General features: G+C 46.9%; 1 protein-coding gene across 1 annotated transcript in view; it reads right to left on the bottom strand.

Moving 5' to 3' along the window:
* Positions 1–112: 112 nt before the first annotated feature.
* Positions 113–12,039, bottom strand: part of LOC104406890 (arginine-glutamic acid dipeptide repeats protein-like) — a gene marked incomplete at its 5' end in the record, with an annotated part of 38,521 nt that continues 26,594 nt past the window's right edge. The window contains 6 exons of the mRNA XM_010016005.1: positions 113–253; positions 1,102–1,215; positions 2,615–2,776; positions 3,925–4,124; positions 5,088–5,180; positions 7,345–7,507. Of these exons, the coding sequence (XP_010014307.1) occupies positions 113–253; positions 1,102–1,215; positions 2,615–2,776; positions 3,925–4,124; positions 5,088–5,180; positions 7,345–7,507 (873 nt within the window). The remainder of the gene's footprint in view (positions 254–1,101; positions 1,216–2,614; positions 2,777–3,924; positions 4,125–5,087; positions 5,181–7,344; positions 7,508–12,039) is intronic.

Below are 12,039 nucleotides of genomic sequence, written 5' to 3'. Positions count from 1 at the left end.
GCTCTGTGCCTGAAGCACTTGGGGCTGTGCCTGCAGCACTTGCTGTTGAGCAGATGAATCCGAGTCGCTCTCATTGTCTTGAGGGCTTGGGATGCTGGGTGATGTGCTCCGGTTATCCTGGTCGATGTCCTTGGGATCGCTTGTCTTGAGGGCTTGGGATGCTGGGTGATGTGCTCCGGTTATCCTGGTCGCTGTCCTTGGGGCTCTCGCCTTCGCCCTCACCCTCCGAGGGAGAGTTTGGCCTGCTGATCTCCTGCAGGGAGAGGGGGAAGAACCACCACCACGTGTGAGAGAACTGCACAGAGAACACGACCAGCGTGGCACAGGATGCGCCCCATCACAGCAGCTGCGCAAGCACAAGTGCAAGTACCACCCTCCAAACCCCACAGGACCTGAAACAGCACAGGCAGCACCACTATCCAGAGGGACAACGACAGTGGAGCCAGGCTCTTTTAGTAGAGTCCAGTGGCAATGGGCACAGACTGAGATAGAGGAGGTTCTGCCTGAACATCATGAAACACTTCTTCACTATGGGGGTGACCAAGCCATGGAACAGGCTGAGGACTCTCCACCTTTGGAGATACTCAAAAGCCACCTGGTAATGGTCCTGGGCAGTCAGCTCTAGGTGGCCCTGCTTGGGTGGCCTAGATCCTTTCCACCTCAACCATTCAGTGATTCTGTATTATGGAAAGCTCAGTGCCCAAATTCCCAAATCCTGTGCACAGAGTGCAGCTGGCCAGGTACACGGAGCTGGAAAGACATCCTGGAAGGATTTCAATTGATACCATTAAGAGAACACAGTGGTGGTGGTCTAATTCGGTCTAAAAAAATTGGGGAAAGAAGGTGGAAAACAATCCAAGTAAACTCCTACATGGTTGATACTGGTATGAAAACAAACAAACAGCAAAAACACTTCTAGACTTACCCCGTATCATCCCACTGTTTTTCAGCAGAAGGAACACATCACAGTATTGGTTGCTTTCCAACCACAGATTAAGTTACAATTTGCTGTGGCTTAAACTGATTTCATGTTGTTGGTTTGCACCCTCCTCACCCTCAAACCATTCTCCTGAGAGAAAAATATTCCTGTGGGAGACTCACTTGAGTTTTGGATTTTTTGGCATTGGACCTGTCAGGTTCCTCTGTGTCAGAAGCTGCCTTTTCCCGCTGCCTCTTGGAGTTCTTGAGAGGAGAAGATACCTCTTCTTTTATCTTCTGCCACAAATGAAGCAGAACACAACAGTTACCAGTGATGTGAATGCAGAAGTACACTGAGCATCGCTGACACAAATAAACAAGAAGGGCTCCCATGGAGCAGGAGAACTCACTGGAGTCTGAGGCAGTCACTATCTAACAACAATCCCATACGCATCTGTCTCTCTGTCCACTTACAGGTGGCAGGAGAATCTGTTCTGGAGCTGCTGCTGCATTCTGCCATCTGCCAGGAGCAGCTCCCAGAAGACTTGCATCTACGTAACCCGCCCCAGGCCTCTCCGTCTGGAAGCCAAGTGTAAGAGAGAACGCAACCATTCCTCAGGTTTACTTCCCAGACAGAACCCCAAGGGGAGCTTTGCACACAAACCCATCACACATCTCTGACACAAGCTAGTAGGAAAAAGGAACAGCGAGTAAAGCATTCCTCATTGTGCAGATGTGGTCTCGAGCTGAAAGCGAAGGAAGGTTTAGGAATACTTTAAACAGAGCAGTTGTCTCCAGCTACGATGAATCAAGTCCATCAGAAACTCCCACCAGATCAACTGGCCCAGAGTACTCTCCTAAGAGCTCAACAGAGAGGATGGAGCAAGGCTTTCTGCAGTAGGCAGGCACAGGATAAGCCTCCTTCTACTACTCCTGATATTTTGAGAGGGATATTTTTATATCCCCTCAAATACAGGGCTAACAGTGAGTAGCTATTACAAGATTACTACCTTCTTTCATGGTCTAAACCAGCTTTATACATCACATAATTACCTAACTCCCAATTTTGCTAAGTTCTCAGTTTCACCATGTGAAAACATGCTCCATTCTCCGGCTTTGGCCTGTGGGTTATTCCTAAATACTTATTTTTAACTCGCTGCTTTTCAATTTACACTGCTTAATGGCAAGCCGTCCCACATCATCTGCCTTTGGTTCCTCAGGACTCTCCTGGAAAGCACTTACTCATTGAAACACACTAAACTGTCAGCTTGCTCTGAAAAACCAAGCAAATACACGTACAGAAACCCAGTAACAGAAGTAGCCTGAAGTAGTACCTATTTATATGCCTTTGTAGACAAAGATTAAGTACTGCTTAAAAAACAATCCCTAAACTGCCTACTTGTCTCAAATAGAGCATTTCTGAGCTGTATTATTTCCAAGCATTTGCATCCAAAACTGAAGGATTAATTTAACATGAGAGCAGCAGGGTTACGTGGTGTTATCACTACGCATCCTCATGTACAGGAACAAAGCCTCGCTCACATTCACCATTCCACTTCCTGCTTACCCACACAGGTAGGAATTTCTAGGTCACTGCGAGATTCCTCGGCTTCCTAGAACCTGGATCTCACTCCTCTGACTGGGGAGGCCTCAGGCAGCCAAGTCCTAACCCAAAAGGCGAATGGGCCATTCTTACCTTGGCTGATTTCTTCACTGAATCCGCTTTGCTGTCGTTACTGGAGGTGCTGGCGGCGCTGGGAGAGTTGCGGCCGCTGGAGCGGATGTCTTCATTGATGGGGGAGGCTCTACCATCAGGGCTGGCTGGCTGCTTCTTACGACCACTACGTAGTGTAGACATCTGTGTTTAACAGAAACAAAAGTGTACCAAGTCAGCACTTGTCCAACCCCTTTATGTTTTACCACCTTACAGCAGGGGCAGGGATGAACGCTCCTGCTGAGAGCCTGAAAAATCAGTTAAAAGGAGGCAAATCCTTAACTTCTCTACTCAAAACCATGAAGCGCTGATTGTTTTATTTAGTGTTGTCTGCTAGAAATGACATTAGAAAGATATTCCAAAGCTGCTCCTGTTCGCATGCTTAATTTTCTTCATAAAACACATGCAAGCACATTTGCAAGCGTTCATACACACACAGAGAAAGAGGTAGGAGAGGAACCTCATGTTCCACTAATAAAGGTCTATCTGTTGCATTCAAGCAGACAAGACCAGTTTCTAAACCCACAGTTTCAGTGTGCTCCTGCAATGCAATAAGGAATCACAGTAGAGTGTATTCCAATAGTTAATGCTGTTTCTTTCCCAGTTTGGCAGTTTTCTGGGTGACTGGCTACCAAAAAACAATGAAGCCAACCTTATCTGACAGCGCAGCCTCACAAGGTGTTTAGAGACAGTAGTCATATCACCGTGATCAGAAAGACAGAGAGGGGAGGGCAAGGAGAAGAAATGTATCTGCTGCTTTCGATCAGCCAAAACCCACAGGAAACATGAGATTAACCAGAGCTGCTGTCAGAGTTCTCACAGGTGACTTGCACACTGTGAGGCTCCCGGCATTTCACCCCCAGTGAACGCTCTGACAGAGCACAAGCCACAGGAGCAAACTACAGTTGAGGAGACCCATGAACAGCATGTCATTTTTTAAATGAAGCATTTCAGCCTTTAAAACAAGCCCAAGGGCTCACCTCTGACAGGATCCAGCTGGAAGGAGCACACATACCAGTACAAACTCTGGTCAAGTGCCCACTATCGTGACAGTTCACTGCTGGTCACTGAAATCCCTCAACTGTCTGCTTGCATAAGACATTTCAGCTCCTTTTCCCAAAGAAAGCCTCAACCTCAGCAAACCCCACGCTCACATACACAAACGCAGCAGCAGACACACACCATGGCAAACAAACACGACAGAGAAAGCATCACATTTGAAGTCTGACTTCCTTTTTCCAAACAACACCTCCTCTTCAGAGAGGAAGCTGCAACGCAAAGTGTTAACCTACCGAGCCTCGACTCCTCCTTGTCCTCATGCTATGCTTTCCACTAAGTCCATCATCTTCCTCTTTGACAGGCTTAAACATAAAGGGTGGAGGGTCCACGGGCTTCTCAATGGGTGGCAGCTCTCCGTACTTTTTGAAGTGAATGCGACAATCGGTGCACAGTAAGATGTTCTCTCGTCCACCGTGGTGCCAGTCCTTGGAGGCTTGGGGCAGGAGAAGCAACAGCTTAGAGACACGTGATGGACCAGACACTCAGCACAAACACACTGTTCATTAAAAGGCACACAGTTAGAAAAGTAGCTGCTTTCCCATGGGCAAAGTTGGAGAAACTTCTGGAAAACTCTGCCCTGTTCCAGTGCACATCTTCAATATTCCATTTACAAACTATTAAGCCACTACAGCTTTGAACACAAAGAATGAAGCCTTATCTGCTCTACCTGGGAGCTGACAGGCAGCTCCCGTTCTCCAAAGCTGTGGTTTCTTCAAGTGAAGTGAGCTATGAACTTCTCATTTCCTTCCCTATTTTGAGGCTCACATTTCTGTAGAATCCCAGCGTGGTTTGGGTTGGAAGGGACCTTAAAGCTCATCCAGTTCCAACCCCCTGCCACAGGCAGGGACACCTTCCACTAGAGCAGGTTGCTCCAAGCCCCTGTGTCCAACCTGGCATCAAGACTTCCAGGGATGAAGCATTCACAGCTTCCTTGGGCAGCCTGTTCTAATGTCTCACCACTGTAACAGTAAAGAACTTCCTTATATCCAACCTACCACGCCATGCATATGCCCAAATACCAGACAACCTTCGGGAATACCCACAGGAATGGGGCTGCTGCAGAAAAGATTTGATGCAGCATAAAGAAACGTTGTGTGTGACAGTCACAGCCCAATATTGATTTGCTACGTCACAAACTGATTATATATGTTATAGATTATGTAGATTTCTTCCTGTACAAGTATCTACCTCTCGGAACTCTCTTTTGCCACTACAGTATTAATTTGCAATGGCAAAGCACGATGATTCTGCTGGGAATGCTGCATATTTTAGCTGATTCAACCCCACAGCTTTTTGCACAGCTGCACATGCAAACAAACTGCTCTTGCTTGAATGAACCTGCATCAACCAGGCAGCAGCAGAAGGGCGGAAATACAGCAATGAATCAGGTGCATACTGGTGGTGAAGCAGTGCCGACAGGCGTAGCCCTTCAGTTCCTGCTCGCTGTCCTCGCTGTCAAAGTCATCTTCACTGGCCGAGCTCAAGTCCACTGAAGAGGTAAAGAACAAGGGAAGAAGAAGAAAATGGAACATAAAAACTCAGCAGGATTTTCTATTTCCTCCTACTTGGCTAAAATAACCATCGATAACAGTTCTCGCATAAATCTGGTGATTTCCTACAGCCACCTTGCCTTGGATGGCTGTTAGTCCTCATTCTGCAAACCTCGCCAGCCCACAGACTTAGGGAGGATTCCAGGAATGCACCAAGTGATACAATTCACACAACTTCTGATTCACTACATGGTACTTTTCCAGTTGTCATTCAAACACTGTTGATGCTGAGAAAGGCTGTGTTCCAAAAAAACTATTTTCAAGAAAAAGGAGGTTTCTCCCTAGAATCTGGTCAAATTTCAAAGCAAATATTCTATACCTAAATCCTACTTTGCTTCCATGGACAGAACCTGTGGTGGCTTTTCTGGTTTCTATTCTGTCTCTAGACTTCATCTTCTAAAACAGATGGTCACTGCTGTTACACTCTGTTAGTGGCTATATTTAAACCAAGAGCTGGATGTGTTTTGTAGGTGGAAGAAACAACCCTTGCATGTAATGTACCTGTCTGAAAACCAGGCTGTGATTCTTTTGGATGAGAGGCACTACAAGGACACTACCAGCTTTCAATCCTTACTGCAAGCTTAAGAGTTAACATGTGGCAAACTTACATTTCAAGAATGCGGTGTTTCAAAGACATGGAGAACATGGACAGGGTCACTTCCCTTTGTGGCCTCTGCAAAGCTGTGAGCTAAAAAGCACCATCCAAACCACTGAAAATCTGCAGACATCACAGAAACTGGATCTTCTCTCATCTTCTAAAACAACTCAGGATTAAATCTTGCTCACTGAGAGTTCTGCATTTTTCTAGCACCACCACTATGAATCCACAGCATAACAGGGCTGTAATTTGTCACAAGCAGAAAGCCCTGTGGCTCCTTTTGTTCAAATCTTTAATTAGAAGAGAAGTCCTTGATGCAAGAATACTGTTTTTCTAAAGGTTCCAAGAGGGTATTTTGTAATACATGCAGGTTGGGGGGAGGGAGGGATTTACAGGACTTGCCATTAGCCTTTGTCATCAGCTCATTACCCTTCAAATTAACACAGGGTCCCATTTACTAACAGTAGCTGCAAGTACCACCATCGTTTCTACATTAATTCTTGCAGGTGTTTAAACCCTGACTGCAAAATTAACACCAGGCTAAAACTTGCTCTCTTTTACTAAATTGATTTGTATTCTCATCCTGCAGTCGGATCCATATGGATGTGTCCTTCCAGCCTGATGTGCTCTGAAATGCTGAGTATCTTGGATCGAGCTGTACAGTCAGGATCCTCGCTTCTTGTGCACACAGAAATCAGCAGTAAATCCCATCAATCCAGCAAGGCAAAGCTAACAGCCCTTCCTTACTACCTCACTACTACTACCCTCTCCAGAATTCCCTGTCCTGCCTCCTCACCACATCCTCTGCCTCCTCCGGATTAGTAAGAGTCTGACAATTACTGCCTTCTACAGAGTGTTTTCTCTTCAGAAGGTACATGAAATGTGCTGGGTTTAGTCCACAGAAAGTCTTAAATCTCACAGGGAAACACAAGCCTTTTCCATATGGATAAAGGTTTATACATCCGCAAGGGCACTGCTAATCACAACCCTTTGCAAAGCAGAACATTTCACTGGTTTGGGTAACTCTTGTTTAGACACTTCTGCTTTAGTCAAGACCAAAGTTCTTCCAAGATGCATTAAGATACAACAGGCCTGGCTGCAGCACACAGTCTGTGATCACGCAGAAGGTATGGATCACTAAGGAAGGATGAAAGGGACATCCTTCCAAAGGATGAAGCACTTCCTTCTTTTTGCATTTTCTAATTCCCATCACTGTAATAAACCTGGATAAAGTACAACACAAACCCAAGAAAAAAACAGGGAAATTCAGTACCAGGGCAACGTTTCCATCCTTACAGGATGCTTTTATGTTTCAAGGACTACACAAAGCATTTGGTGATCAAAGATGCCTACCATATTCCAGCATAATGGTATAGGAACAGGAGAGGGCAACTGCCTGAATTCCATTTCCTTGCTTCAGTCACTCCGAGGCACAGCACCATTACATTACTGTTGCTCCCTGCATCTAAACAAAGATAAATGCATTGCTTTTAGCTTCCACTTACAGAATTCACTGGAGGGGGGCCTGGAGGGAGTGTTGACGGGAGTGGAAGCAGTTCGAGTTTTAATTCTCCGAAACACAGCCTGTCTCCGATGCCTACGGTGGGCTCGAGAACTCGCTGCTTCAGGGGTTTTCTTCCAATAGTAATAGAAGGTGATTAGTTCTCCCTGCAAATACAGAAGGAGTATGTTAGAGGGGCATGCAAATCTGACTTGTCAGCTTTTTTCCCTCCCTTTTGCTCTCTGTAGGAAGCTTCAATGATGTATTTCAGGCAGAGAAAAGAATTCTTTAGATACGACAGGAAAAAACCAACCAATCCCTCATTATTTTTCTCTTTGCTATTGCGGGGCGGGGACAGGAAGTACACAAATGCCTCCTCAGTCCTCCCCTCGGCCCCTGGAAAGGAAAAGAGGTTGGGAAGTGTGAATCCAGCTGGATGCTGGGGGTCTCAGTGATTCGAGGTGGGGGGACCCTTGCCTTGCTGTCAGCACCCCATTGACACCTCTGCACAGCTCAGGAGGCCCAGTGTCTGGAGAGGCACCACCTTGCAGCGAGCTGTGACAGCAAGTAACTGCTCTCAGAAGTCCATGGTGTTTACAGAAAGAACAAGGATCCATTCAAACAGATGCTGCCATTTTATCAGCCTCCATCACCATGTTCCCACTGAAGAACACCTTCGACAAGAAGTCTATAACCATAACCCATCGCTGCTACCGTAAATCGTGTTTTAATTTGAATATAGAGGCCCACATCTAAATTAATTAAGCAGTTAAAAGAGCACACCTAGAGAAATGAGTGATAATTTCACAGCATAATGAATCTGGCTGACGTTCAAACAGTGGAGCAGCTGCCATTCAAGCTAGCGGATGCACTGCCGAACCAAAGAACAGCATGTGGTTTTAATCTCTTTTCTCTTCCTTTGAAACCCCATCATTTCCTGGCGACTTGTCTGCCTCTAAGGTAAAAGGTGTTGTTTTCTTTTAAGTTGCAAGAGAAAAAAACAGAGAAGTTCTAACCAGCCCCTTGGAAAAAAAAAGTCAACATCAGAACAAACATACCTGAATTGCCCACAAAAAGGGCTTCTTTGAACTGTGTTTTATGTGATCAAACAACATAACCTCAGCCTGCTCCCTCTGTGGGGAAATCCTGCAGCCCAGACTCAGGGCAGATCACTCAAGTTAACTCTAATAAAGACACACCCTTCATCTAAACTCTCCCAAGGGCCTCAAACAAGCAATTACAGCCACAACCAATACCTGCACCACTGAAACACTTGAAAGACAAAAGGAGGATGTTGTTCTAGACATTAACTGCCAACGTTCAAGACACTTAAGAATTTTACCAATGACCAATTTAAAAATAGAAACACCACAAAGAATTTAACCACAGCTTTGATTTCTGGCAAGAGACAGAATAGATGCATTTTTAATCTGTGCTGCTACAGCCTGGGAGCGATGCCACTGACCTGCTGCTGCAGACGTGAACAATATCCACACCAAACTGTGCTCAGAGGTACTTGGTGAGGAGGAATAAGAAGGGGGCAAAAACACTGACTCACAGAATTCTTTGTGTTGAAGGGAGCTTAAAGCTCCTCCAGCTCCAACCCCTGCCACAGGCAGGGACACCCTCCACTAGAACAACCTGCACCCGGGCCTTGACCACTGCCAGGGAGGGGGCAGCCACAGCTTCTCTGGGCACCCTGTGCCAGCACTTCAGCACCCTCACAGGGAAGAGCTTCTGCCTCAGAGCTCATCTCAGTCTCCCCTCTGGCAGGTTAAAGCCATTCCCCTTGTCCTGTCCCTACATCCCTTGTCCAAAGCCCCTCTCCAGGTTTCCTGGAGCCCCTTTAGGCACTGGAGCTGCTCTAAGGCGTCCCCTTCAGGAGCCTTCTCTTCTCCAGCTGCCCCAGCCCAGCTGTTTTCATAGGAGAGATCATTACCTACAATTGTTGATTCTAAAGGACATAAGCCCTAAAAACCAAACCCACAAAATAAAATCCCAGCCTCCCAAACTCTTTCCTGAATAGAATCTAAACCCAAAGGTGGGCGCAGGCTGGCAATGAGCATTCCAGCCATGGCAGACCTGGGAAGAACAGGGTGTTCCGACACCCAGCACCCTTCTCTGCTGCTGCGTGTTTGCTTTAGAAATGCCATTTTGCTTGGAGTCCTTTAAGTGGGCTCAAAGTCCAACAGGCACAACTGTTTGTCAAACAGGGTTATGACCTGTGCCAGAAGCTCTGCAGAAAAGCTCATGCAAATGCTTTTCAGAGGTAGAAAGTCTCCTGCAAATGAAACCAGCCACATTTTACCTATAAATTGTGAGACCCTCCCAAACCTGCTGTCACGACTGCATAAAACTGAAACAGAAGTTTATTCAACAACTAGTTTTACCCCATCTATGAAATGTGGATATACTAAAGGACTAGAGAATACTCTGTACTCCAAATTCATCATCAGGCTGCACAGCTCCATGACTCAGTGAATGACTCAGCTGACAAAGATGGACAAGAACAAGTCAGACACGACACGTACACAGCGAACACTCGTGTTATATGCACACAGATGTATCCTACACTGAAAAAATTCCATGCCAGATCTTCTCAGCTGCCTGGCTATCTAATATTATATTGTCTACCAAAGGGATTAAATGCTGGAGTGGAGTGAGTCTGGAAGGATTAGAAACAGCATACTGGTGACTGCATGGGGGGCAGAAGCTTGAGCACAAAGGAGTAAGTCAGGAAAGCTTTGGTTCTACAAACAGGGAGTAAAACCAGCTTCCAGCTTCACTGCAAGTGAAGTCAAATGAACTTTAATCAAACATGCATAGTGTGTGCTGCCGAAACCCATCGCACATAAATCCAGGGAACAAAAGCTGCTGCAGAAATCAATAGCCCACTGAAACATTAACACTGGCAAGCATTGATCAAAGAGCCCTTTACAAAAGGCAGCCTTGCAAATTAGCTGCTGGTTCTGCTTGCAAGCAAACAGAAAAGCATAAATGCTGCTGACATGAATGGCCTGTAATGATGATTTTGTTCCTGGCGAGCTCACCTCGCCTCGCCACAAGGTCTCGCAGTCAACACATCCCACATCCCTGTGCTCTGACTGCAAACAGCACCGTGAGCGCAGGCACTCTGGAGCCTGCTCACGGGGAGCAGCTGCTCCGAATGGGATTCTGTGGGTAGCAGGTTTACACCCAGGGGAACGGTCCTAACTAACCACCTGCAGGTGTATTGGATGTCTCCTTTGAAGGCAGAACCTGGGTGTTGCTAGCAACATCTGCACCAAAATCACACCAGAAAAAGCAGAGCGTGTTCTTCACTGCATCACTATATGCATCAGCTTCTGAGGGACACTGCCCTCATTTCCAAACTTCAGAGCTACAATAAGGCAGGGGTGAGACCTGCAGCTACTACCTGTGGTGAGGACTCTGACTTTATACGGCTGCATGTACGTGGATGACCCTAACACAAACACAGATGAGAAACATGAGTGTTCAATGAAGCAGCCCCTCGGAGCACACGCAAAACCATTCTTCAGCAAAGCTCCTGCTCTAATGAATCAGAGCAGCCATCACGTTCCAGATGTTTGGTGGTAACACAGCCAGTATTTTGAGGCAACCTTCCAGCAGGAAGGGTTTCCACGTCCAAATCCCAGCTCCTTTCACCAGAAGCATTAATGCCTCCTGGCCCTGAAACCCACCTCACTTCACACCCTGGTACTGATGTTGCTGACTCAACTGTCCACTGGTATCACTCACCGGCAGAATGCAAGTCCCACACACGTACTCCAACACCTCCCCTCAAATGAGCAGCTCTCATTCCTGTACGGTGCCACATCCAAGAAAAGATGCTTTTAAAGTGCCCTCCTGGACCAGCTCCATCAAGGAACAGCTTTTACATCAGCGTGGGTAGAAGATTCATTTCTCTCCCAATCTGCCTAGCTGCTCATAGTAACAGCCTCCCCTCCACTTGATACACCACCACCTCTCCTCCAAACACAACTCCATTTTTCTATGTTAACATCTGATTAAGTGGCCCAAGCAATTTATCAAATGCATATAAAGCAAAATGAGAGGCATTTCTGAGGCTTTTAATGCCACCTTTCCTCAAGAACATCTACTTTCCCATTCTTGGGAGTTTCACAAGTCAAAGGGGATTCGTTCTTCACTAAAGCCCACGGTTCAGCTTTCATCACCCTTGAAATACATCCAGAGCTCACAACTCAACTCCGTTGCCTTCTCCTGCCAAGGCCATTCCACCCCATGTTGTAAGTACACAGGGAAAAGTGATGCTTTATCTCTTTTTAGCTCTGTTCTAGGGATTATTTTTAAAGAGAAAGAACGGGTTCACATCACTCCTCCCACAGCAGCGTGCAGCAGCGAGCCCTGCTCTGCAATCCAGCTCTGGAGGCTGAGCGGACACAAAGCCCTTGAGTGCCCAGCAGCCCACGTTCCCTAACCCAGCCTGCACTGCACAGGCCATCTCCAGTTGTTAGGAGGTTACTGCCATGGTGCGTGGCACCAGGACCTCCCCTGAAGTCCTGTATCCAGCCCAGGGGCTCCCAACACAGGAGGGACGTGGAGCTGCTGGAGCGAGGCCAGAGGAGGCCCCGGAGCTGCTGCGAGGGCTGGAGCAGCTCTGCTCTGGAGCCAGGCTGAGAGAGCTGGGCTGGGGCAGCTGGAGAAGAGAAGGCTCCTG

Source organism: Nestor notabilis, unplaced genomic scaffold, assembly GCF_000696875.1.
Source record: "Nestor notabilis isolate BGI_N333 unplaced genomic scaffold, ASM69687v1 scaffold16546, whole genome shotgun sequence".
In the NCBI taxonomy this organism is placed as follows: Eukaryota; Metazoa; Chordata; class Aves; order Psittaciformes; family Psittacidae; genus Nestor; species Nestor notabilis.
This window is presented reverse-complemented; position numbering and strand designations above follow the sequence as displayed.